The 22,495-nt window shown below is 37.6% G+C and overlaps 1 protein-coding gene across 1 annotated transcript; it reads left to right on the top strand.

Annotated features, from left to right (window-relative positions):
* Nucleotides 1–16,392: 16,392 nt before the first annotated feature.
* On the top strand, nt 16,393–21,602 carry LOC106922805 (beta-1,4-galactosyltransferase galt-1-like). The gene is made up of 4 exons (XM_014995509.2): nt 16,393–17,290; nt 18,833–19,163; nt 19,246–19,421; nt 20,870–21,602. Exons 1-4 carry the CDS (start codon nt 16,701–16,703, stop codon nt 21,084–21,086), a joined length of 1,314 nt encoding a protein of 437 aa, XP_014850995.2. The 5' UTR covers nt 16,393–16,700; the 3' UTR covers nt 21,087–21,602.
* Nucleotides 21,603–22,495: the final 893 nt, after the last annotated feature.

Below are 22,495 nucleotides of genomic sequence, written 5' to 3'. Positions count from 1 at the left end.
AACATTTTAATCAGTTTGAAACTACAACCTTTTAAAATGAAGACAAACAACAGAAAAAAGACATTTCAATCTCCTCTTTCAACCTCTGCAGACAGGATGTGAAATGATCCCTTTGACTGAACACTTTCCAGTGCGATTATTGGCTACGGGGGAAATTTTCACCCCCAACAATCTGGCTAAAACAGCCCCGGCCTGGCAGTCAGAGGAGCAGCTTGTTCCTGTGCAGACCGATGGGTTCAGATGAATGCTAATGAAGAGGAATGAGAGGGCCACTTGGAATAAACATTTGCTATCAAATAAAAGTAATTGATGATTTGGCTCCGAGTCTGCGGCTTCATGGTCTCCGCTGAACCCTTTTTAATCATAATTTAAACACTTTAATCATATTCTCTAAATGCCGAAAACACACCCCAGTCTGACTTTATCAGGGCTTGGAGTAACTTGCAAGGAGGTCAGCTAATTAACAGAAAAACACCAATTAAACACCACTGTAATCGCTTTGCATTTTATGTTCGACAGTTAATGTAGGTTCTCTTACGTGTATTTTGCAGACTTAGTTATTAGCTTAATACCACAGTTCAGTTAACTTTCCCTTCCTTACACTTTTATTGCTCTGGAGGACTCACTTCATCCAAGTAAGCCGTTTCTACACTCTGCGAAACTTAGTAACAATAGTGACTGAAAGACGTTTTAATCAGCGTGTTTACAGCTCTATAAACCATTCTTTCAACATGGCCTCGCTTTGTCTTGAACGCAAAGCCACACGCGTCCTAAAGTGCTTTACACTCTTTCAGGTTTAAGATAAAGCACGTTACACGGCGCTGCAGTGCAACGGTTTAATTTTCTGTTGCACATTTCCTAAGTGGTTTCCTCGCAGAGCAGGAGAGTGTCACCTCAACAGGACTTAAAGTACAGTAAAGTCTGCATCAGCAGGAGAATCGTGTGCAGCAGTCTGTGAATTATAGTATTTGTTAATGTTTGCGGCGCCTCTCAGGATGATGTATCAGGCCTCACTACATGAAGCGCTCGAGAAATCTGGAGAGCAGCTGAAGAGCCAGTTCAGGTTGTGTCATAATTAACTCGGCACCAAGCAGCCTCTCTGTTCAGCCACTGGAGAAAATCCATGTGGACACCCAACTGTGGCACTTCAGCGACTGCCTGATCCGAAATGTGAACATATTGCCGTGGAGAGTTCGGGGGGGTTTTGCGGCTAAGAGCGGCAGAGCCGATCGATGGGATTGACAAACACGGAAAGAGATGGAACAAAATTTTAAATTGCACAAATCAGTCACAATGGAGTAATTTTTAGCCCTTTCAAACATGGAGAACATTGATTGTCTTTTCTCTTATCAGCTTTGTTTAAATAACCAGTGATTTTTCTCCAACATAAAAAACATACACATATTTGGCCCCAATTATTGTTTCTTTGTAACATGTAAATGCTTAATTGACAAAAATGTGCCAGAAAAATACATATTTCTTATTATTACATTATTGCTTTTTAAATAAGAATGTAACTCATTAAGAAAAATAATCTGTCCAAACCAATTTGGACCAATGTGGAAAACGTAACTGCCCCCTTGTTAAATGAAATACTAAATATCATTAGCCAGTAAATTTATGAAGTCACAAATAGATCTTGTCTGACAAGATGAAGTATCAGGATCTGGCATGGTTTGAGTTTGGTTTTTGTCATTTTTTGTGTTCCTTAGGTTAGTTCTGCCTAGTTCCCATTTCCACTTCAGTTCTTCTTAGTGTTTCTAGCTTTTTTCTTGTTTATGGTTAGTTACTCCAGTCTAGTTATGTTTCCTTAGTGCAGTTATTCTTGTTGGATTTATTTCCTGATGCCTGCAACCTGTTAGCTCATCAGCCTAGCCTTTTTGTTTAGGATTCAACATCTCTGGTATTTAGGCTTCTCATTCCCAGTCACTCCTTGCTGGTTTCTCTCGTCTAACTCCCATCACTTCCCCATGTTCTCTTCACGTCTCCCTGTTGGTTTCTTCCTATGGATTTTTGGTTTTTGTTTGTTTGTTTTTGCCAAGGCTCCAGTGGTTTGTATACGGGTTTGTTTTTTTCAGACTTTCATTAAAACTTTCCAGCTCCTGTCTGCATTTTTGTTCCGCCCTCAAACACACAAACCTCATGACAAAAAGATGTCAAACCGTAACTCATAATGCGCCCATCTAAAGACATTTAAGAACAGATTAAAAATAACGTCACTGACATCTGTCAGTGTGGAAAAGGACTTCAAAGACATTTCTCAGGCTTTGGGAATCCACTGAACCAAAGTGACAACCATTAATCACAAAAGGAGAAAATATGCAGCAGTGGTGAACTTTCTAAGAAGCCTACAAAAATACCTCATGGAAAAGTGAATCGACTATTCAACCAGGATATTACAAAATAACCAAGAACAACATCTAAAACACGGGTGTAACCTTAGTTACGCTCTGTGATATTCAGCTATATCAGAGACACTGGGAAAAAATGGCATCCACAAGGTGAAAACCATAGTTGATCAAAAAGAAAGAGCACAAATACAAAACCAAAGACGAAGATTTCAAAAGGCGTACATCCTGTTACACTTATTGTAAAACTATCACAGGATTACAGGGAAATTGCATAGTGTGATGGTGTGGACTGATTTGCTGCTTCAAGGCCTGGACTTCTCTAGAGGAAAATGATGAAGCATAAAATCCAGCCATCAGTTTGTGTTTTGCAGCCGGAAAATGATTTGGAGCAGACCAGGCAGTTCAGCACAGAACGACTGAAATTAACAAATAAAATCAAACCGTTAAAAACTGGACCCACAGTTATTTGAGATGCTTTGATGTGATCTTAAACAGGACATTCCAGCTTGAAAGCCCTCAAATACAGCTTAGATTAAATATTTCCAAAGAGAAGCCTCACCAGCACTTAATGTAAACTCTGAGCGGATTACAAGGGCATTAATCAATGAAATCATAATTTGACTTTGCTTTGATTTGGTTTCTGCTTTTTGCATTTACTCAGGTCATCCATGTCCAACGTTAAAATTGGCTTGAGAATCTGAGACACTGAAGGGAGACAAAACAGCAAAAGCATTGGAGATCTGTAAGGGTGTGCACACTTTTCTCACAGCACTGTGTGAGCAAGCGGAGAGGCGTTTGATCACCTCACAGACTGATAAGAAAAAAAAAGAAAGCTTAAAATCAATTCTTAAGAACATTTGTAAAAATCACTGTCAGTGAACAAAACTGCAGCGTCCATCATGAAAAGAGCAAAGGAAAATGGTAAACACAATCTAGAAATGCTTTTGCTTCTGTTTTTTTTTTTTTTTTATTTTGGCCCTGGGCCTTCACTTTGCTGGAAAACAGACAAGCTGACAAACTAACAAGAGAAGGGCTGGACTACGCGTTCACACAGAGGCAGTGATACACAGACTGAAGACGAATACTGGCAGAAACAAGGATTTAGCATTAACAGGAAGAAAAGCTCTGTGAAAATAATATGGTAAAACACAACAAGCAAGCAGGCGTTCACAGAAAGAAATGGGAGAACGGATGACACAAAGGTAGTCATAAACTAATACAGTCCCTTTCAAAAGTAGTCATACTATTTTTCACATTTTGTTACATTATGGCAACAAACTTCCATGGCTGAGATTTTACGTGACAGATCAAGTAGTGCAAAGCGAACACTGGGGAACAAGCAGGGATATAAAACCAAAACATTCACCTGAAATGTCAGCGTGTCTCTGGAGGAGCTGCAAGCATCCACAACTCAGGTGGGAGAAGAAGAAGAAGAAGAAGAAACAACAAGAAAAAAAACATAAATCCCGCTTTCTACGATGTTCTTGGATGCTGCAAAAGATTCAAGAATAGGGTTTAGGTTCACAACCCAGCAGGACAATGACTGTAAACATACAACCATAGCCACAATGGATGAGATCAAAGTGTCTAGTCAAAGTCCAGACCTTAATCCAATCGAGCATCTGTGGCTAGACTTGGAAATAAATTATCCAGATTCTCCCCGTCCTATCTGGCTGCGATTGAAGTATTTTCCAAAGAACAAAAGGGAATAAAATCAATCTACATGTGTAAACTGGTGGAAAACATGCTGAATACAAACGCACAGCCGACATATTCCTTCTACTTCACAGGCATGTGCTACTTTGTGTTGGTTTAGCTCCTCAAATCCCTGCAATAAATGTGAGAAAATGTGGAAAAAGCTCTAGGGGCATGAATACTTTTGTAAGACAGCATAATGCTCTGTTCCGACACAATAATACCATTGTACCAGTAAAAATAAAAAAACAGACCGCCCACCCATTTCAACATGAGCATTCACGCACCACAGAACCATAAACAACTTGAAGTCTTCTCGACGTTGTGTCAAAATAACCCTCAAGGAAGACCTCCTGCCGTTTGATGGCGTGTCGTTTTGTTGAGCTTTCATAAAGCCCGCAGACGGCGCTTTCAGTACGCATGCACGCTTACTTATGTGGTGATGAATTAACCGGGGTGCTCTGAGTGGTCTGTGACAGCACCAGGGCTCCGACATCATGACTGCATATGTCAGACATCTGGTGCAATATTAGGGCCAAGGCACCCGGTTCCTCTCAGAGGCAGATTCAATATCTGACACGTCAGCAAAGCTTGTAGCAGATTGTGTCTTTCCGAGACATTACTTTTACATATTCACTTTTTTTTTTCTTCTTTTTTTTTTTAGTTTATTGGTCAGTATTTTAAAAAAAAAAATAGTAAGATCTTGAGAGGGAAGTAAAGATAAAGAGCATAATTTAGCAGCAAAAAAAAAAAATCTCAGTATATGTAAGAAAGGAAACTTAAAGATAAAAAGCATGCACGATGAAAACTTTACATAAAAAAGTGCATTTTACTGTCTTGTTTATTTGATGAATAGAGGCAATTTTGGTCAGAGGTTCACTTCTGGGCCACATTAAGCGTCAGCTCCAGGAGAAGCTGCAGTTAAAAGCTTCTTATTTAGAGAATTATATTATGATGTATGTTGCAGAGGTTGGAGTTATTTTTGGAGTGTAGGCTGAGCAATAAAGCAAGATGATGAATTGTCACTGCATTTATATTTATCAAGCTGTTGGGCCCCTCTCGAGCTTTCTGTGTGTTTGCATGTGTGCAGCGAATATAAATTTGCAGGAAAAAGGGAGGAAATATAATTTTGTTTGTTTTGTACATACTGGAAAAAGGTTTTTTTTTTTTTCATAAACAACTCTTATTTTACACTGCAATTTGCATAGCTTCTGGAGATGAGTCATCCTTATGTTTAGATGCTTCTTCGAACCGCTGACTGAACCGAAGTAACCTCTCTGATAACTGAGTACTCTTTTGTTTTGACTCGGATCAAGTTGCTCATCATTGCTGTATTTTTAATAGAAACGGTATTGATTGATTGCCTAATAGTTGCATTTGTTTGGTGTAAAGAACTAGTGTGTTGAACAAAAACTCCTCCAAACAAGTCGTTTACAAATATCGCATCTATTCAGTCCATTTTTGACTGGACCAGAAATGGTAACCAGCACTTTAACTTAGTGTTGCTCAATAATAAAAAAAAGACAAAATTGTGTAAACAACAGCAAATAAGGAGACTGAAGCTGAGTGAAGCTTTCCCCCAATACCTGGACCGGCTGCTGCTCCAACAACAGCTGCAACTCGAAGCAGCTGAGGCAGGGTTGACCTGTGTCATCACACCGTTTCCAATCAGCGCCAATTAGTGTGAAGGTGAGTCGGTGTCAAGGTGATGATGCCGCTCCAACCTGCAACACAGACTCTTGTTAGAATTTCTGTCATTCACCTCGATGCAGCGAGTAGCTGGAGTTTACTTTCCATGCTCAGGGTACCTGGGAGATGGTTGCTAATTGGCAGTGCATGAAGCTAATGTTAAAGAGACAAGCGCATCGCCTGGACTTGCATGGGGAATTTTTCTGCCATAATCCAAGAGCACACATTTTCGGTCTGAAAGCAGAATTTCATGTCTTTTGTCCTCAAAACTGTTAATACTTTTGCTTACATTTTCATTTTTGAAAGCAGGACTTCATGTCTTCCTTCTCAAAGCTTCTCCTCGCGCTCAGACATCAGGCTGCGTTCACACTGCAGCCTGAAGTGACTCAATTCCGATTTTTTGAAGTTATCAGACTTGTATCGGATCTTTTCATGACAGTCTGAACAACACTGGTCGGATTCTTTTCGACTGCGAGCCAGGCCGCTTGGGTATCCGATATGTATCCCATTCAAATGTGACCTACCGTCCAGGTCGCATTCATCCGAACCGAACGTCATTCATACGTCACTATTCTGCGTCCTGATACACGCACGCGGGAAGAAAAACAACAACCCGTGATGGACTATAATGAGGATTCAGTTGTTAATATGCTGCTCCGGTTGGACAACAACTTAAAATGCGTAAGCTAAGCTCCACTGGGAGCCTCCATATTTACTTCCGCAAACACTGAGCACTTCTTTTTATGTCGGTTGGAAAAACACTGAGAACGCTGACGCTATTGCGCCCTCTACTGCTCATGTCGGACACTTTCAGGTTGTTTGCCCGGAAATCACATACACGTCGCATATATTTGGAAGTGTGAATGGCCACGGCAAAAAAATAAATAAATTTTAAAAAATCCGATTTGACAAAAAAAAATCGGAATTGGGTCACATCAGGCTGCAATGTGAACTCAGCCTTAGTCTTTGCTCGTACTCGCTGCTCGCTTATGGACATTTGCTTCTCCCTACATCCAGTAGGTGGTGCAGGTTGCTACAATATCAGCCTGTGTGGTTACTATCGATTAACCTGTGTGGCTAATCAATGATCGATCATCACTTTAATCAAATGCATTAAAATGATGGAAGATTTGTTTGTAACCAAGCTGTATAAATACTGGGTGGTAATATAATAAAAATTTTGAAAATCAAAAGAGAAAATGACCACAATGAGGATGTGAAGAACATATTAAGCAAATAAAATAGTAAAAACAAGGTCACAACTGTTGCATGGGTTCCATTAATAGTTCGAGTTAAACATAACTAAATCAAGTTTTAATACCTGATGCTGCTTTAGGAAATTTGTCACAAATTCAGAGTGACATGCGCCCAATATGAATGGGGTGTTATAATGAAGTGGAATAAAAAATAACATGTAGTTTTGAATTCCTTTTATAAATCAAATCTGAAAAATATAGGAAGCACATTCAATCGACCATCTTTACACTCTAAATAAAATCCTGTGCAGCTGTCAGGAGTCGTCTAATTAGTAAATGAAAACAAATATTATCATGAATACCAAGGCCTACAGCAAATAAGTCAGGGTTTACAGTATAAAACCATACCCTGATCTTTAAACTTTCATACACAGCACTGTGCTCTCCATCACAAAAGAAAAGAGTTTAGCAAAACTACAAACCTACCAATTAAGTCGACAGGTTGGCGAACAGAGCATTTGTTGTAACTCTAGAGGAGCTCCAGAAATCTGGTGGGAAAATCTGTCAACAGCACAGTTTAATTAGGGAAAACTTAGAAAGACACTTCCTCAGAAATAATCTAGTTTTTCTCTGATTTCTATGAAAAACTCTTTTCTTTTCTTTCTGGCGTAAGACATGAACCCCCGCAGAATTTGTTGATCCTATCTTCATTTTCTATACATCCATACGCTGTATTCCTGTTGCTTCATATGTCAGGATGAGCAGTGTAGGAAGACTGACGGTAAATCTTTCCAAAACCAAATTAATGCATCGTGCGTTGAAGCGCAGATGGCACTTGAACGTATTTCTTTAGACACATGCAAATACAATGTTGCACGATGTTTTTTCTATGTAAGTAAGAATCTTGGGGAAATGCGATTAAACTCGTATGACGACTGTAATTGGTGTTTTGTGTATTGTAGAATAACCTCCGTTTTATGAATATTGCTGTTCAGTGATGATGCTCCAGCAGCAGTAGGAGAGATTATTTCTCCTGCTGGGCTCAGCATGCTGCTGCTTAGAATGCTGCTTTGCTTGTGTTTTTTTTTTAAGAGTGAATGATTCTTTAATAATAAAACTCTGTCTCTCTCGCCTGAATTGTACTCCAGAACAACAAACTGGGAGGTAATAGGTTCACTTCTCCAGAGGCAGATTCTTCTGTGAACATATGGGTTTTTGGGGGTTTTTGGGGGTTTTTTTGGTTTTTAGCTAAAAAAAAATTTTCTGTCTGGATTCTTATTGACTTTATCACCAATTGCCTGTATTACCAATGTTTCCTTTATTGATTTAGATCAAGACATGTATTAACACTGAAAGGACATCCATAAAAATGTGGATGTTGGAAAGAAAACAGTTAATGTTTACCTGGTACCACCAGGGGGCAGATATGCCTGCAAGACATGAGAGACTACAAATATGGCACCTGACTTGGACAAACTTTCCCCCGTCAACAGCCAGGCTATTTATATTTTTTTGACATCTGGAGAATAAATGCTAAGGTTCTGGAAAGAAACGATGCCCGAAATGACAGCGATGTGCTAAGTAACAGTGTGTGACTGTAAATGTCAAACAGAGTTTGTTTTTCTTAAACTGTCTTAGCGCAAGTCATTTTGTTGGTGCCATGGAAACAGACACCCATGTAAATTAGGTCTTTGTTTTATTTTCTTATAGAAAGTACTCCTAGAAGACGGCTGCTGTGTCTCTGTCCATTTGACCTCCAGATGGTCTCAGCAGCATTCTGAGTTTGTTTGCTTCATTCTGTTCAATGGGTTTAGGGTGTAAGATTGCTGCAAAGTCAACGGTTCGACTGGTTGTTCTTGGATTTTAACACCGGGTTATAATTTTTGTTTGAACTGGAATGTACTCATCCAAACCTGAGAGTGTATTGGAATGAACTGGATTGAACTCAATCACAGGTAGACGTCAATTTGATCGGTTTGTGTTATAAATTGTCTTGAGGCGACAGCTGCAATGAATTAGCACTACACTGTAGAAACATATGAAACTGAACTGATTCTATTAAGAATTGAATTAAATTGAACAGGAATGAAATGAACTGAAATTAATTGTGAGAAGCGACAAGCATAACAATGTCATACTACATACATGAAGGTTCTTTGAAAAATTACATCCTGAAATATTAGAGGTTTATGGATGGCATAATATGTTGCTGTTGATATGAAATTATACAAGTGTTTAAAATGATTACTTTAGATTTCTTCTTGTTAGAGGTAAGTTTTTCCTCTCCACTATCACTACGTTCATGCTGAGTACGAGAGATTGCTGCAAAGTCAAGAACATAAACGCATTGCTGAAAGTCAATGACTCAATTCAATCTGGTGGGGTTCCTTAAAGAAACATGGTAAACTAATGTTACTAAAGATCTGAGTTTAATGCGTTGTTTGAAAATGAGGATTCATTGAAGTGCATGTATGATTGAACTGAAATTAATTCACATTTTTTGTGAATTGGCTCCATATAAATAAGCCTTTGTAAATAAACTGAATTCAAATGAAAGATTAGGAAAATGGGAGCACAAAGCAAAAGGAATATTTATACCTAGCTGCAATATGCTGGTATTTAAGAAAGGCTGTTTTTACAGCAGGAGTTAAGGTCAGACAGGAGAGTATAATGCCAGTAAAAGTAGATTTTCTCTCTTTGCTTCGTTACCGAAGAAAAATGGGAGGGTGGGCATCGGTAATGCCCATGCAATGTGCAGCAGATGGAGCCTTAGAAGCATTAAAAACACCTCTATTGGCCAAAATAAATCAGAGTTGTTCCACATGGAAAACACAAAAAGGAACAGATGTAGAAGAATTTGCACAGAAACAAACTGCTGCATGCTGGGAAATTATTAAAGATCATCTGCTCTGTGTTTAACCAAAAAAAAATAAAATAAAATCACACATTAAGGCGCAACGCTTCTAACAACGCCGTTTTAGTTAAAACATTTCTGTTGTGACTGAATCAAGGCCATGAAAGCTTGACATGCTGGGCCTGTTCAAGTCCCTCAGTCTGCTATTATGTACACGCCAAGCTAGGTTTCTGTGTTTCATGCTCAGTGGGTGGAGGTTGCCAAATGACTGGTTTTTACATGAATTAAAATGCTGGTTTAATACATCAAAGCGCCCAACAGCCTCATGTCGTTTTTTACATTTGACAACTTATATTTCTGCTTTTCAAGCCCCCTGACAAGAACAATGCTGGCTTACTTTAAAGCCTCGGCTTTGAAACAGTCTGACAGAGAATGACACGCTGGGAATAAAGCACCGAGCTGACAAATATAATACATCACAACTATATGTCCACTTTGGAGATATATAATATCGTTGGGCTCGTAACTTTGCTAAAAGAAAATATTAAAAACATCTGTCAAATAAACACGAGATACTTTAGGTTTTGTTCCCTGTGGTTTGTTGCAGTCTGACCTGTGAGCCTGACAAAACAGAAAATATGACAAAGATGTCATATTCCCATCTTTTTATGTGTTTCTGTTTTTATTTTTGATTTAAAGGAGAACAATGTGCAATTCAGTGCATTGCGTCTCTGTTGGCAGTCGTACTGGAAGTGCAACATGAATCTGTGGGGACATCTGCTGGTAGGCGACAAAACGAGGTAAAAGTCCAAAATCTCTTAAAGGAGACAGGAAACTAAATGATCAGGTTATGTGACTGCTTTAATTAAAAGTGTCTTTTTAAACAAATGCATGTCTGAGGTTGTGTTATTCTTCATTATTACACATCCAGAAATGTGGTGGAAGCTGAAAAAACAGGTAATCAGAGGATGTAGACATTTTTTTCCTTGCTTCAGTTTTAAAAACTCCAATTAAAATTAATCAACTTCTGTGTAGGTTTTCTGGTATTCTTTTTTTTTTTTTTTTGAGTTCAACTGCATAATTTTGTGAAACAATGACACTTCTTTTTACAGCTCAACTCGAATCGCACAGACATTCAAAATGGATACCGCTGTAGCAGCTATAGGGATGTTATTAGAAATTATGTTTCCTCCTTGTGTAAGCCTTTTTCCATTTATATTGTTTTCAGGTGGGATTCAGAATGATTGGATATGCTCCCTCAGAGCCTGCAGGTGGATAAAAATTTCATGCAGGAAGAAGCAAGGAACAGATGATTCCCACTATACATCTTTTTTTGTGTGTCCGGATGAGTGCGACCTTTCAATTGAAAACAAGTTAGCAGCTATATTTCAAAGCTTTGTGCTCATTAGGAAATAAGATGTGGTTATAAATGCTTTCCTGGCCTTTCAGCACATCTATTTATTAAATTACACTTTCACCGCCCAATTATTTTAAATTTAAAACTTGACAATATTGTGTATGTATAAAAATGAAGGTTGTTGGTGTTTTGTATACACATTAAAACATAACTTGCTCATTTTTAAGGCAAATGTGTGCTTTTAGTTTCAGTACATTAAAATAAAATCAAATTTATAGTGCAGTCGACTCAACGTCCTACAGCCTTTAAAATCTAATATCTTTTCTGAAAGAAGAAAAAAACATTTCCAGGAAGACATGTCAGTGTCTAGATGCCAAGTGAAACAATCATATTTATAGCTTTTTCAGAGCTTTGATGTGGTGTAATGTAATAAGGCAATCTTTAAAATATGAATTATAAGAACTAAAGTAATTTCAGACCCATTCCAGGCCATTCCTTTGGTAAAAATGAACATTAAAGCTTGAAGTTAAACATCTTTGCACAACCAGCAGCCATTTAAAGTTTCACTGTCAATGAAAGAGCACAAATCACTTCATGGAAAGTAGCAAAGCACATTTTTGTCCATGTAAAGGTTTTGTATGGCACCTTCCTGAAAGGCTGAGATTCTATTTCATTGTGAAGGAAAACATTTCAGGGCCGTTGCCGTCCACCAAGAAGGTCCCAAGCCGGGGTTCCTTTGCATGTAGTTTGTATGTTCTCCTTCATGCATGTGTTGTTTCTCCAGCTTCCTCCCATGTGACTGCTTTTCTAGTAGGTCTCTCTAAATTGCACCTTGGGTTGTGAATGCAGGGCTGTTAATAACTTGCATTGCAAAAAATCTTAGAAATCCTCAGTATTTTCCCCCAAAATGCCGTCACTAAGAGTTACGTGTTAGTCTTAGGGTTCTTTGTGAATGCCTTGGTGTTTTGGGTAAAAGATTTATACCAGCAAAATCTTCCATTTCTTTCCTGGAAACATTGTTTTGTCTCAATAGTCCTGTTTGTATAGGATTCCAGTTTTGGAAGCATCCATTCTCTAAATAAAAATAAAACATCCCATGTTTTCTGAGAAGTAGATGCAGTTTACTGTGTTGCTCTGGGGAAAGAAAAAGTCTGATCTGGTTGTTTTTTCACCATTGTGACTGGAAACTAAAGCTTCAGCTAAAGTTGCAAAATATCTGTTTTTGTGCATTCTGGCCCTGGCTACTCATGGGCTGACTAATGGCTTGTGGTCTCTGAGGTTGCATTTAGGCCAGAGAATTTCATGCCTCAATAGTTTCAGGATTTTTGCCAGCGCCCGCCACAACCTGCTCAGTGTAATTTAAGACAAAAAAAGACATTATTTATAATTTGTCACAAAAGAGGCATACTCAGGCTTAAAGTTCACTTCTGGGATCATCTTTAAGCCTTCACAGTTCACATTTATTACCCAAAGAACACATGGAAACCTGACTGATACACAAGAGATGCTACGTTCACACGGCTTCCTGAAGTAATTCTGTTTAACTTGATCTGGATACTACAGAGAGAAGGAGAAAATAAGGATGTCTTCACAGTGTATTTGGTCAACAAAGGTATGTTTTCTGTTTGTGGCATTTCATTGAAAAAAAAAATCTAATTCTGAGACTGCACACGTTTGAGTGCAGGTTTATGCATGCATTTAGACGGAACGTTTGCCCATGTTTGTGTTTATTTATGAATGTTTTAGTCAGAGCAAATTGAGTTGCATTTTAAATGACCAGAGCTGATTGCGTCATGCAAGTCTACTTTTTTTTTTTTTTTACAATAACCCCCGAGGCATTGCATTCATTTTCAACCCTTTTTAGTCATTAAAAATAAAGAATTTCCATGTCCAAAAGAATGCCACAAAATATTGCTTATATAAAGCTAGTGCTGCTATTTGGGGTACATTTTCACATGAATGTGTTATTTTACAATTAAAAGAAACATTGCTTGGCTGGGGCACTTAGAAATTTTTAACAATGATTCTTGGTAATGTCAAAGTTAACTACGATTTTGTCAGCGAACAATAAAAAGGACAAAAGTCATGAAAGCATCTTGTTCTGCATATTTTGTGATACCCAAGACATTAAAAGACAGGTGTTAAAGAGTCAATTGAACATTTTGTGCTCAAATGTCTTAGCAACGTAGTACATTTTAAATCACAGGCTAAAGGAAGCCAACATCTGTTCAAACAATGAATGGCCAGTCCTTCACATATTCAAAACTAAAAGTATGTTGCCCCGCTCACAAACAATTTGCAAAATAGCTTATTTTTTTGTGTCCCTTTACTGAAAAAATATCAACATGAAACTAAACACACAGTTGAATATACCTAAAGTCCTAATAAATATTCACAATTTGATCCAGAATGAAGTAAATCAAAGTATTTAGGACACAAAAACAAACAAACAAACAAAAAAATAAATATATATATATATAATTGTTAAATGAAGTAGACATTTATTTTAGTTATAAATCAAGCAGTAAAATTTAAATCAATGGCTTCACAAAAGTGAACAATATAACACCTGGTCATTGCTCACGTTAGCATGACTGGATTCTTTAAAACATGACTCAGCAACCCAATGTTTGTTACATTAACGGAGAAGGCGGTGGGATCATAAATGACAGCAAGGCATTTAAATTTTATAAGTATTCTGAATTAGTAAATGTCTGGTTGATCTGAGCACGCCAGAAGTTGGTTTTGTTTAAAAGAATAAGACAAAACAGTATTCTGTTAGCTTAAAAAAAAAACCCACACACATGGTACTTGAAATCCAGACTTTGGTAAAAAAAAAAAAAAAAAACTGAATAATTTTCACTTGTAAACTTACGCTTTGATGAGTATTTTGTTTTTCAAATAGACAAAAATGTCCTAGTTGATACATCTGGTGAAAACATATCACTAGTTTTCAGTGTGACTCACAGATCCTAGGCAGCCATAAAAAGCCTTGACATGCAGGGTCTGTTAAAGTCCCTCAGTCTGCTATTCTATACACTAAACACAAAGGGTTTAATGTGTCGCGCCTAGTGGGTGGAGGTTGCCAGCTGACAGATTTTCACAGGAGTTAAAATAGTGGTTTAACACATCAAAACCCACAATAGTCTCATGCTGTTTTCTTACATTTGACAATTTATATTTCTACTTTTCCAGTCCCCTGGCATGAATGATGCTGGCTTACTTTGAAGCTTCAACTTTGAAGCGGTGTGACTGGCTGAGAACGCAGCAGCAAGCTGACTAATATCTCTGAAAATTTATATGCCAGTGCCGTTGGGCCGCTTGAGAGAGTGTAACTTCATAACAATGCTAAGATATCAAACAAATAATTCGTTAAAGCTTCAGCTAAACATACCTGTGATAATATAATGATAAAGAGATAATGTCAGCATCATCTGTTTTATTTTCAATTAGACTTAGATTGAAATAGTGTACAAGTCACTGCATTGTGCCTCTACTGATAGTAATAATGGCTGAGAGGAAGTTTCCATAGCAGAGACTGTAAAATAGACCTCTGGGGACATCTGCTGGTGGAGAGCAGAACTTCCACAAGCGTTAAAAACTGGAGTTTTTAAAACTGTTTTTTATTATTATAAAACACAGCAAACTAATGGTGGCAGAGGGCCGCACTGGGTTAACTCGGTGAATCTCATCTGTCCGTGTATCAATCAACTCCAAACCTCTTCTTTGTTCTGTCACAGTTATCGATTTATTTAATTTTGATTATCATGCTCCAAACTTTGCGACGACTGACCACCCAGCTTCCTCATACACACAAAGCCAGCAGCAGCCAGTAACCTTCCAATTCGTACTTGACGCCCACATCGACACGCCCACCACCAGGTGTCAAAGCCGCTGCTCATGTCATATCAATAATTACTTATTTCATTCATATGGCTCTTACAGAGCCTCAGTGAAAACTTGTTTTTTATTATTATTAACGCTTTGGTGCAAAAAAACTGATTGAAAATATTTTTATTTACTGCATGTTTGCAGAAAGCAGCCCTTTAACCCATTCAGACACGAATACAATAGAGACACACGCAGATGACTTATTACAGCGCGATAATAACACAATAGTCCATGGAAAAACCTTATAAGCTTGCATTAAAGCAGAAAGTACGGCGGCCACCGTAAAAAAGGCTTACAGTATTCAATTATGCCGCATGAACTGATCAGTGGATTATTGCGAGGGAACGCAAAACCTTTTGCGAGGGAACGCAAAAGTTTTGCGGAGGGACGCAAAAGTTTTGCGAGGGAACGCAAAAGAAAAAAAAATCCCCATGTCCCCTGGAGGGCTCCGTAGATAGTTAAGTTCATAGTTAGCATGGCTAAATTCATGCTAAGTATGGGTAAAATTTTAAGGGTTTGAAATTTAATCAGAGTGTGACATCTGTATTCCAAACGATCTTTATCATTTTGTATTTAAAGAAATATGGCAGCCTGAGCGCTCTTAGCAGCAAACTATCTTTGACGTATATTTCTCTGGTAACCTTGCCAACCAGAATTTGGCAGTTACGAGATCATAAATGACTCGTGATCCCTGAATGTACTTTAAAAGTTTTGAACATTGAAAAACGTTCGTTTTTGTAAGTATTTATGTATTTGGAAGACACTTTTGGCATGTGTTGTTTCTTTTTTCCTTGATAAAATGTAGAGTAGTGTACATATTGCAGTGTTACCCAGAAAAACGTGCTGAGCGCGGCAGTTGGAGTATATGTCTCGTGAACACTGAATGTACTTTAACAGCTTTGTACGTTGAAAAAAACTCTCTTTCGTCATTGTAAGTATTTATGTAGTTGGAAGAGAGTTGGGCATGTGCTGTTGTTTTCTTTGGTTGATAAATTTAGAGCAGTGTACATATATGTAAACAAGCCATATACAATCCAGTGCTAATTATCCAGAGATGGAAGACTTAAGCTTAATCATTTCTTTGGAATAGTTTTTGGGACAGTGAACTAAAAATACCATACAGGCATCTAACATGAATATTAATACATTGAACAGGTGTCATGAAGTATTTACCCAGCTCGTTCCAGCCAAAACATCGCCATATATTAGACCTAGAGATTTTCTACTGAAATGCATACTGCTGAAACTGAGTATCATTAGAGATTGCCTCATTTGTTTCCCACTCCAATTTTTAGTTAGTAGAAATGTTAAACTTTTAACCTCCTAAATTTTGTTGTAGAGCCTTGAGATTAGTTGGAAACCAAAATAATTTTCAGCAAAGGCATTTCCATAGCATCTTTTCACTTAGGTAAAGAGTTTGTAAAGAAATGGGGGAAAATCTTTATTAACCAATTCTTACTTTTTATTTTTTGGAATTCTCTCAAAGTCTCCACAACGGCAATTATTGTTTTTTTTTTTTTTGCTGCTATTGTTAGAACAAACCTTATAGAACAGATTTATAATATTGTATGGCTCAGACAAAGTGATGTGTTATTCCCTGATGTGTTTCTCCTTCCTTGACTCCAGATTCTGCCTGAGGTCAGGAAACCCATCCCCACTGTGTCTCAATGGTAATTACAAATCTCATCAAAAAGAAGTTCGTCTTTCTCCTCTTCTTCACTTTATTGGCCACAGTAATTTTTATCAGGAGATATGGCAGCACTTATCCAAAATCACTGCTTTATCCAAAATCAATGGAGTCTTGTCCGCGATCAGTCTCCAAACAGAGCATAACTCCCCTGAAAAACACCAAGCACCTCTTGGTCTCAGCCTTCATGGATCAGAGAGTACAGGGCTTTGACATTCGCCTCATCGGGATATTTCGGAGAGACTCCATCCAGGAACTCCACTGCTTTTTCTGCTGTGCCAACTACACAAGTGAAACCACTCCGACGAAAGTTTTACAACACTCGGACAACTTCGGGTTTCCGTTCGTCACCACAGACATCATGTGCCGGATTCCTAAAAAATGCAGTGCCACACATGTCACTCTTTTGACGAAGCCCAAGCCTGAGAAAAGAGCTGACTGGCTTCCTATAAGGAACAAAAAAACTAACGGAGGAGCGGAGGAAAGGATGGATTTCACTGTGTGCATCTCCAGTCTGTTTGGGGACTACAACAATGTGCTGCAATTTGCACAGACACTAGAGATGTACAGGTCAGTAATCCTAATCTTTTACTCAAAGGTTTAACATGGTGCAAGAATCAACCTAATTAAGTAAAATCAGCCTTGTTCAGCACTCTTTAAAGCTGCAGTAGGTAATTTATAAAAATATATTTTTTACAATTTCGTTAAAACCGCTGCTCCTTTACCACTGGGACTACTCAGCCTAGCTCTACTCTACTTAGTCTACATTACTGATTTTTCTGGCCTGGTACTTTCTTTGGGGACCATTGGATCTGAGCTGACCAAAATGTGACGTGAATAGACTGCTGTTCACTGACTGGCCAATAGGAAAGGTGAAATCAGGAGATTTTTACTGAGGTAGTGCAGGAAAAAGTTAACAAAACTCATGAGCAACTGTAATAATATTTAGAACCACAGTGGAAGAATAATTTTACTATTTACAACTCAGCTTTTTGAATTACATACAGGCAGGCACACTGTAATTAATAATTCAGCTGTTCAAAAGCATATACATTTTCTCCAAAACATACCAGACACCATTCACCATGAAACAGCTTATGCTGTAGTCTTTATAGAAAACAAACACAACTTTGGCTTATTTACTGGGAAGAATGAACTAAAAGCGAAGGTTTCTGACCAGGTGTTTTTCTTATAGAACTGATAACGGAGGTTTCAATGAAGATGTTTTTCTTCTTTTCCACCGAAACTCCTTTGAACCAGGTTGATTTAGGACAGAGGCACCAATTAACCAGAAATGGGAGAAGCTGAGAGAAACTCCCTATAGGGTCAGAGATGGGTGGAAGGTGCTGTGTACATGACTGGAAAGATATATAAAAAGAATTGGATGTTTTAAGTTTCACTTCTTCTTTCTTCTCTCACACACTGATCTCTGAGACTTACTCTGATTTTCTAAAGACAAAAAAATGCGCATTTCTCTGATTGATTCAGTGTATCTCCCTTTATCAAAATGAAAAACAATTTTCCTAACCAGCCACCATCAGAATCACCTAATCTCACTACAAACACATCATACAGTCAATATTCTCACTTGAGTAATTTCTTTGGATACTTCACTGAATGAAGAACAAGCTTGCTTAACCAAAAATTCACCAGACACAGACACACAGCTGTAGTTTTAGTTAGAGTTTTATACGTTTGGTAAAAAAAAAAAAAAAAAATATCTTTTGCCTGATTTTATTTTGCAATTATGTTATTTATATGAATTCATTATGGTCTGTAAAATACCAAAATCTCCACATGAGTATATTTTGGTCTAATTTTTAAGTATTAAATAATTGATGTTTTGATCAGTTACTAAGTACTTGAGCCGTTTTTTTTTTTTGCTCTTATTTGAGTAACTTCTTGGACAGCTGCTTTTTAAACTTGAGTAAAAATATGTTAAAGTAGTGCTACTCTTACTTGAGTTCAATTTTTGGTTATTCTCCCCAACTTTGATAACAACATAACCATCAGATTAAAGTTATATGTTATGATAAATGTTTCCACCATAATACTTTATGTTCTAAAATGTTTGGGAAATATTGTGAGTTATTTTGTCTTTTTTTGTCCAAGGTTGCTCGGTGTGAACAGAGTAGTGATCTACAACACCAGCTGTGGCCCGGACCTTGACCGTCTTCTGCGGAGTTACAGCCAGGAGGGCTTTGTGGAAATAGTTTCCTGGCCGATCGACAAATACATGAATCCATCGCAAGGCTGGCACTTTTTGGAATATGGTGGTGATATTCACTACTTTGGCCAGCTCACCACTCTCAACGAGTGCATCTACAGATCCATGGAGCGTTCCCGCTACGTCCTGCTAAACAACATAGATGAGATCATCATGCCGTATCAGCATGACAACCTGAAGTCTCTGATGGACGAGCTGCAGAAGCAGCATCCAAAAGTAGGTTGTTTATCAGTGCATTTTGCTTGTATTTCCAAATACGTTTCCCATCCTTTTATTAAAGCATATTCGCATTTTTTAGGTGGGAGTGTTCCTCATTGAGAACCACATCTTTCCCAAGCATCACTTTGAACCAAGTGGCAGGTTTCACCTTCCTAAGTGGAGCGGGGTGCCTGGAATTAATATTCTGGAACATGTTTACAAAGAAGACCCTGACCGAAAGATTTACCATCCATACAAGATGATCGTTCAGCCAAGGTATGCCGAGAAATGCATTCAGTCTTAATCTCAGAAAACTTGCTAAGCCCGGTGGCAGAGGCGCTAGGTTAATCAGCTTGCAGCGTTTTTGAGTTAAAAAATGTTAAAAGTTGGTTTCCACTTTTCAAAGGGAGATGGTTAATATTCTCACTTTTTATACAGCTTTGCTCAAAAACTGCATTTCTGTGATGTTGTCTTTGAGTATACAGTGAAACTGATGAGTGTAAATATATTTTGTAAGCGAACAATAATTTGTGGTGTTGAGCATTTGTATGTCTCACATTCAATCCCCAAATTCATTCAAAAAGAATCAGTCACAACCAACAAGTCAAATATTCAAGGAAGTGACAGAAATTGCGAAACACAAAGTAAGGAGTCAAGAAAAACACAATAAAACATAATGCACTTGAATTTTGAAGCCTTATGTGCCGTTAAGCAAACAGATATGCTTACTTTGTGCATTTCGGTCAACTCATCCCCTGCACTTTTGAAAAGCTAACTTATCGCCTGTCTTGTGGTTGCACAAACACGGCTGGGCAAACAGTTAAACAGGAAGTTGTCCCTTCAACAAAGCAATTAAAGGTGATTTGCGCCAACAGCAACACCCTGTGGCAGCACCTGTTACATTATTATGTGCATTAAATCATCTTAATTTAATGCACATTAAATTAAGACACTTCATTTAATCTGAAGCACCTTGTTGCGTCAGATGATCTGTGATGCATCTTCAACAACATCGAGTGACCTGGCTTGGTTAAGACACCTCAGCTAAAATAAGTACGTGAATGAAACTCATTTGTACGTTATAGTCAACATTTTATCCCATCTTATTATTCCCAGATACAGCAAAATGTTCTTATATTTGGTCTGGACCTCTTAGCAGATCCTCATTGGTCCAGTCATGCTTGTTCTGTATAAATATTGATGAGATGTGTAACAAAAAAAGAATAACATGAATTAATGTGCCATCAGATTCACACCTTACATTATTGTCTTCCACTGTTCATAAATGTTTATATTTGCAAATGGTAGGTAAGTCCTTAAATTGTTTCATTATGACATTTTTTAAATTAGGAGTAGTGGTTAGAAAATTTGTAATTTAGGCTATTTATGCATGCAATTGAATTGATCCGCTGTTTGTTATTGCAGCAAAAAGTTTATTTTCTTTAGTATAAAGTGCTTCAATTCCTCATAGTCGTTTGGTGTGAGGTATGGTGCACATATTTTATTCATTGTAGCACCAGTGAATATCTGATTGGTCTCCTGATCTCTTAAAGAAATCTGGGGACAGTTACCTGAATTACCTAAGCCTGGATGCGCTGATTACTTTATGTCAGATTAGAGGTCTGTGTATGTCCATTCCTATTTGTAGAGTCACTTTATTTAAGGTGTGTTTTACAGTGCTGTATACATGACCAACATCTCACTCTTGTGTATCGATGTCACAGGATGGTGAAGCAGACATCAGTGCACAATGTGCTCCAATTATTTGGTCAGATGTACAAAGTTCCACTGGACATTTGTCGGACCATTCACGTCCGCAACGCCATGAAGAACATATCCAAACTGCAGGAGCTCAGTGTAGACAAGAGGCTATGGGATTTTCAGGAAAAATTGATTCCCAACGTGGACAAGGTGTTGCATAATTCGGGATTGCTAAAATAAAAGTTTATGGATGGACCTGACATGTATGTATGGTCCATCCATGGTCCTCTATACCCTCAGAGGGAGCTTGTTTGGTATTTCTTTATTCTATTGTTTTCTCATTTAAAACCAGTCAACTGTAATGTGAATAAATGAAAGCATTTGATGATTGAAAGGAATGGTCAAGTGAAGTTTGTTTGTATAAGACTCAACAGGACAGGTTTCTCAGGAAGCAAATTTAAACGACCAGTTTGTGTATCAGTATGAAGCAGCACAGCATATTTTGATGTACCTGTAAAAGCCAATAGGACCAAAGATTTTCTACAGCTGTGAAGCTCAAAATCTTTTTGTTTTGTTTTGTTGCCTCTAGCAGATGAGTTATTGTTGAATGAATAAACTGACTTGTAGTTTTGATGGGTTTTACTGCATCTTTGTACTGTAAAGTGATGTCCTTTCTGGAAACTTCCTGGAATTTTCACGTTTACCTGTTAACAGCAAGGGGGCGGGGGGAAATTAAACTATTCTTATTGTTGTCTACCTATTTTCTTTTTTCTTTTATCTACAAATCTCTGATCTATTGACTTTGTGTCCAACTGAATTGAACTTGGCCACTTTATGTGTACAGGTGCTAAAATCAAATTATGTGTTTCATAAGCTATCAAAATAGTTCTGAAAGGTGAATTATTTTACTTAACATGGAAACATGTTTTAAATCAACAAGGCAACTAAATAAAGCTGATTATTTAAAAAAAAACTGATCAAAAATTATATTGAGTTTATAGACTTCCTAGAGGCTGAAACATATTAATTACAAATTCTGAAATAACTTTAAGAGCAGAAAGCGGGAAAAAGAGTGTAAGTTTTGATAAATATAAATAAACAGAGGTGACAAATAGGTCAGAAATTATTCTGAAAAATTATAACATTAGAAAGAATTTAATTTAAATACATATTTTTAAGCTTTGGTTTCTGTTAACTGGGAATTTCCCACTTACAGCTAATGAAAATACACTATTTAAGATTGCAACATTTACATCCTACCAATAAAAAAAATATTTGATTATATAAGCGTGTGACAAATAAAAAGTATGTTTAGCATCTGCCAAAAGATGAATAGTTTACTGTGATTATTTGGCAAAGTCAGGTTTGTCTCCAAAATGCAGCCATCTGATTAAATGAAGAAAACAAAAAAGGAGAATTAGCGCTGGGGCTAATTCACTCTTTGAAAACATTTAATATGTTTAATATATTTGGACTCTGTTACCAGAGAGTACCTCTAGATGTCACCAGTATCTTTATTCTCTGGACCACCAGTCATTCATCAGTCACTGAAGCCACTTTCCTAACATTCATTAATTATTACATTTCCTAGTTTACTGGTCATAAATTATTCTGAGAACTTTTTCGCTTAGTTGGCTTATATTTCTTTT

Source organism: Poecilia mexicana, unplaced genomic scaffold (genome assembly GCF_051168715.1).
Source record: "Poecilia mexicana isolate PSO_F unplaced genomic scaffold, ASM5116871v1 scaffold_22, whole genome shotgun sequence".
Classification (NCBI taxonomy): domain Eukaryota; kingdom Metazoa; phylum Chordata; class Actinopteri; order Cyprinodontiformes; family Poeciliidae; genus Poecilia; species Poecilia mexicana.
Note: the sequence above shows the minus strand (reverse complement) of the source record. Positions and strands in the feature narration are given on the sequence as shown.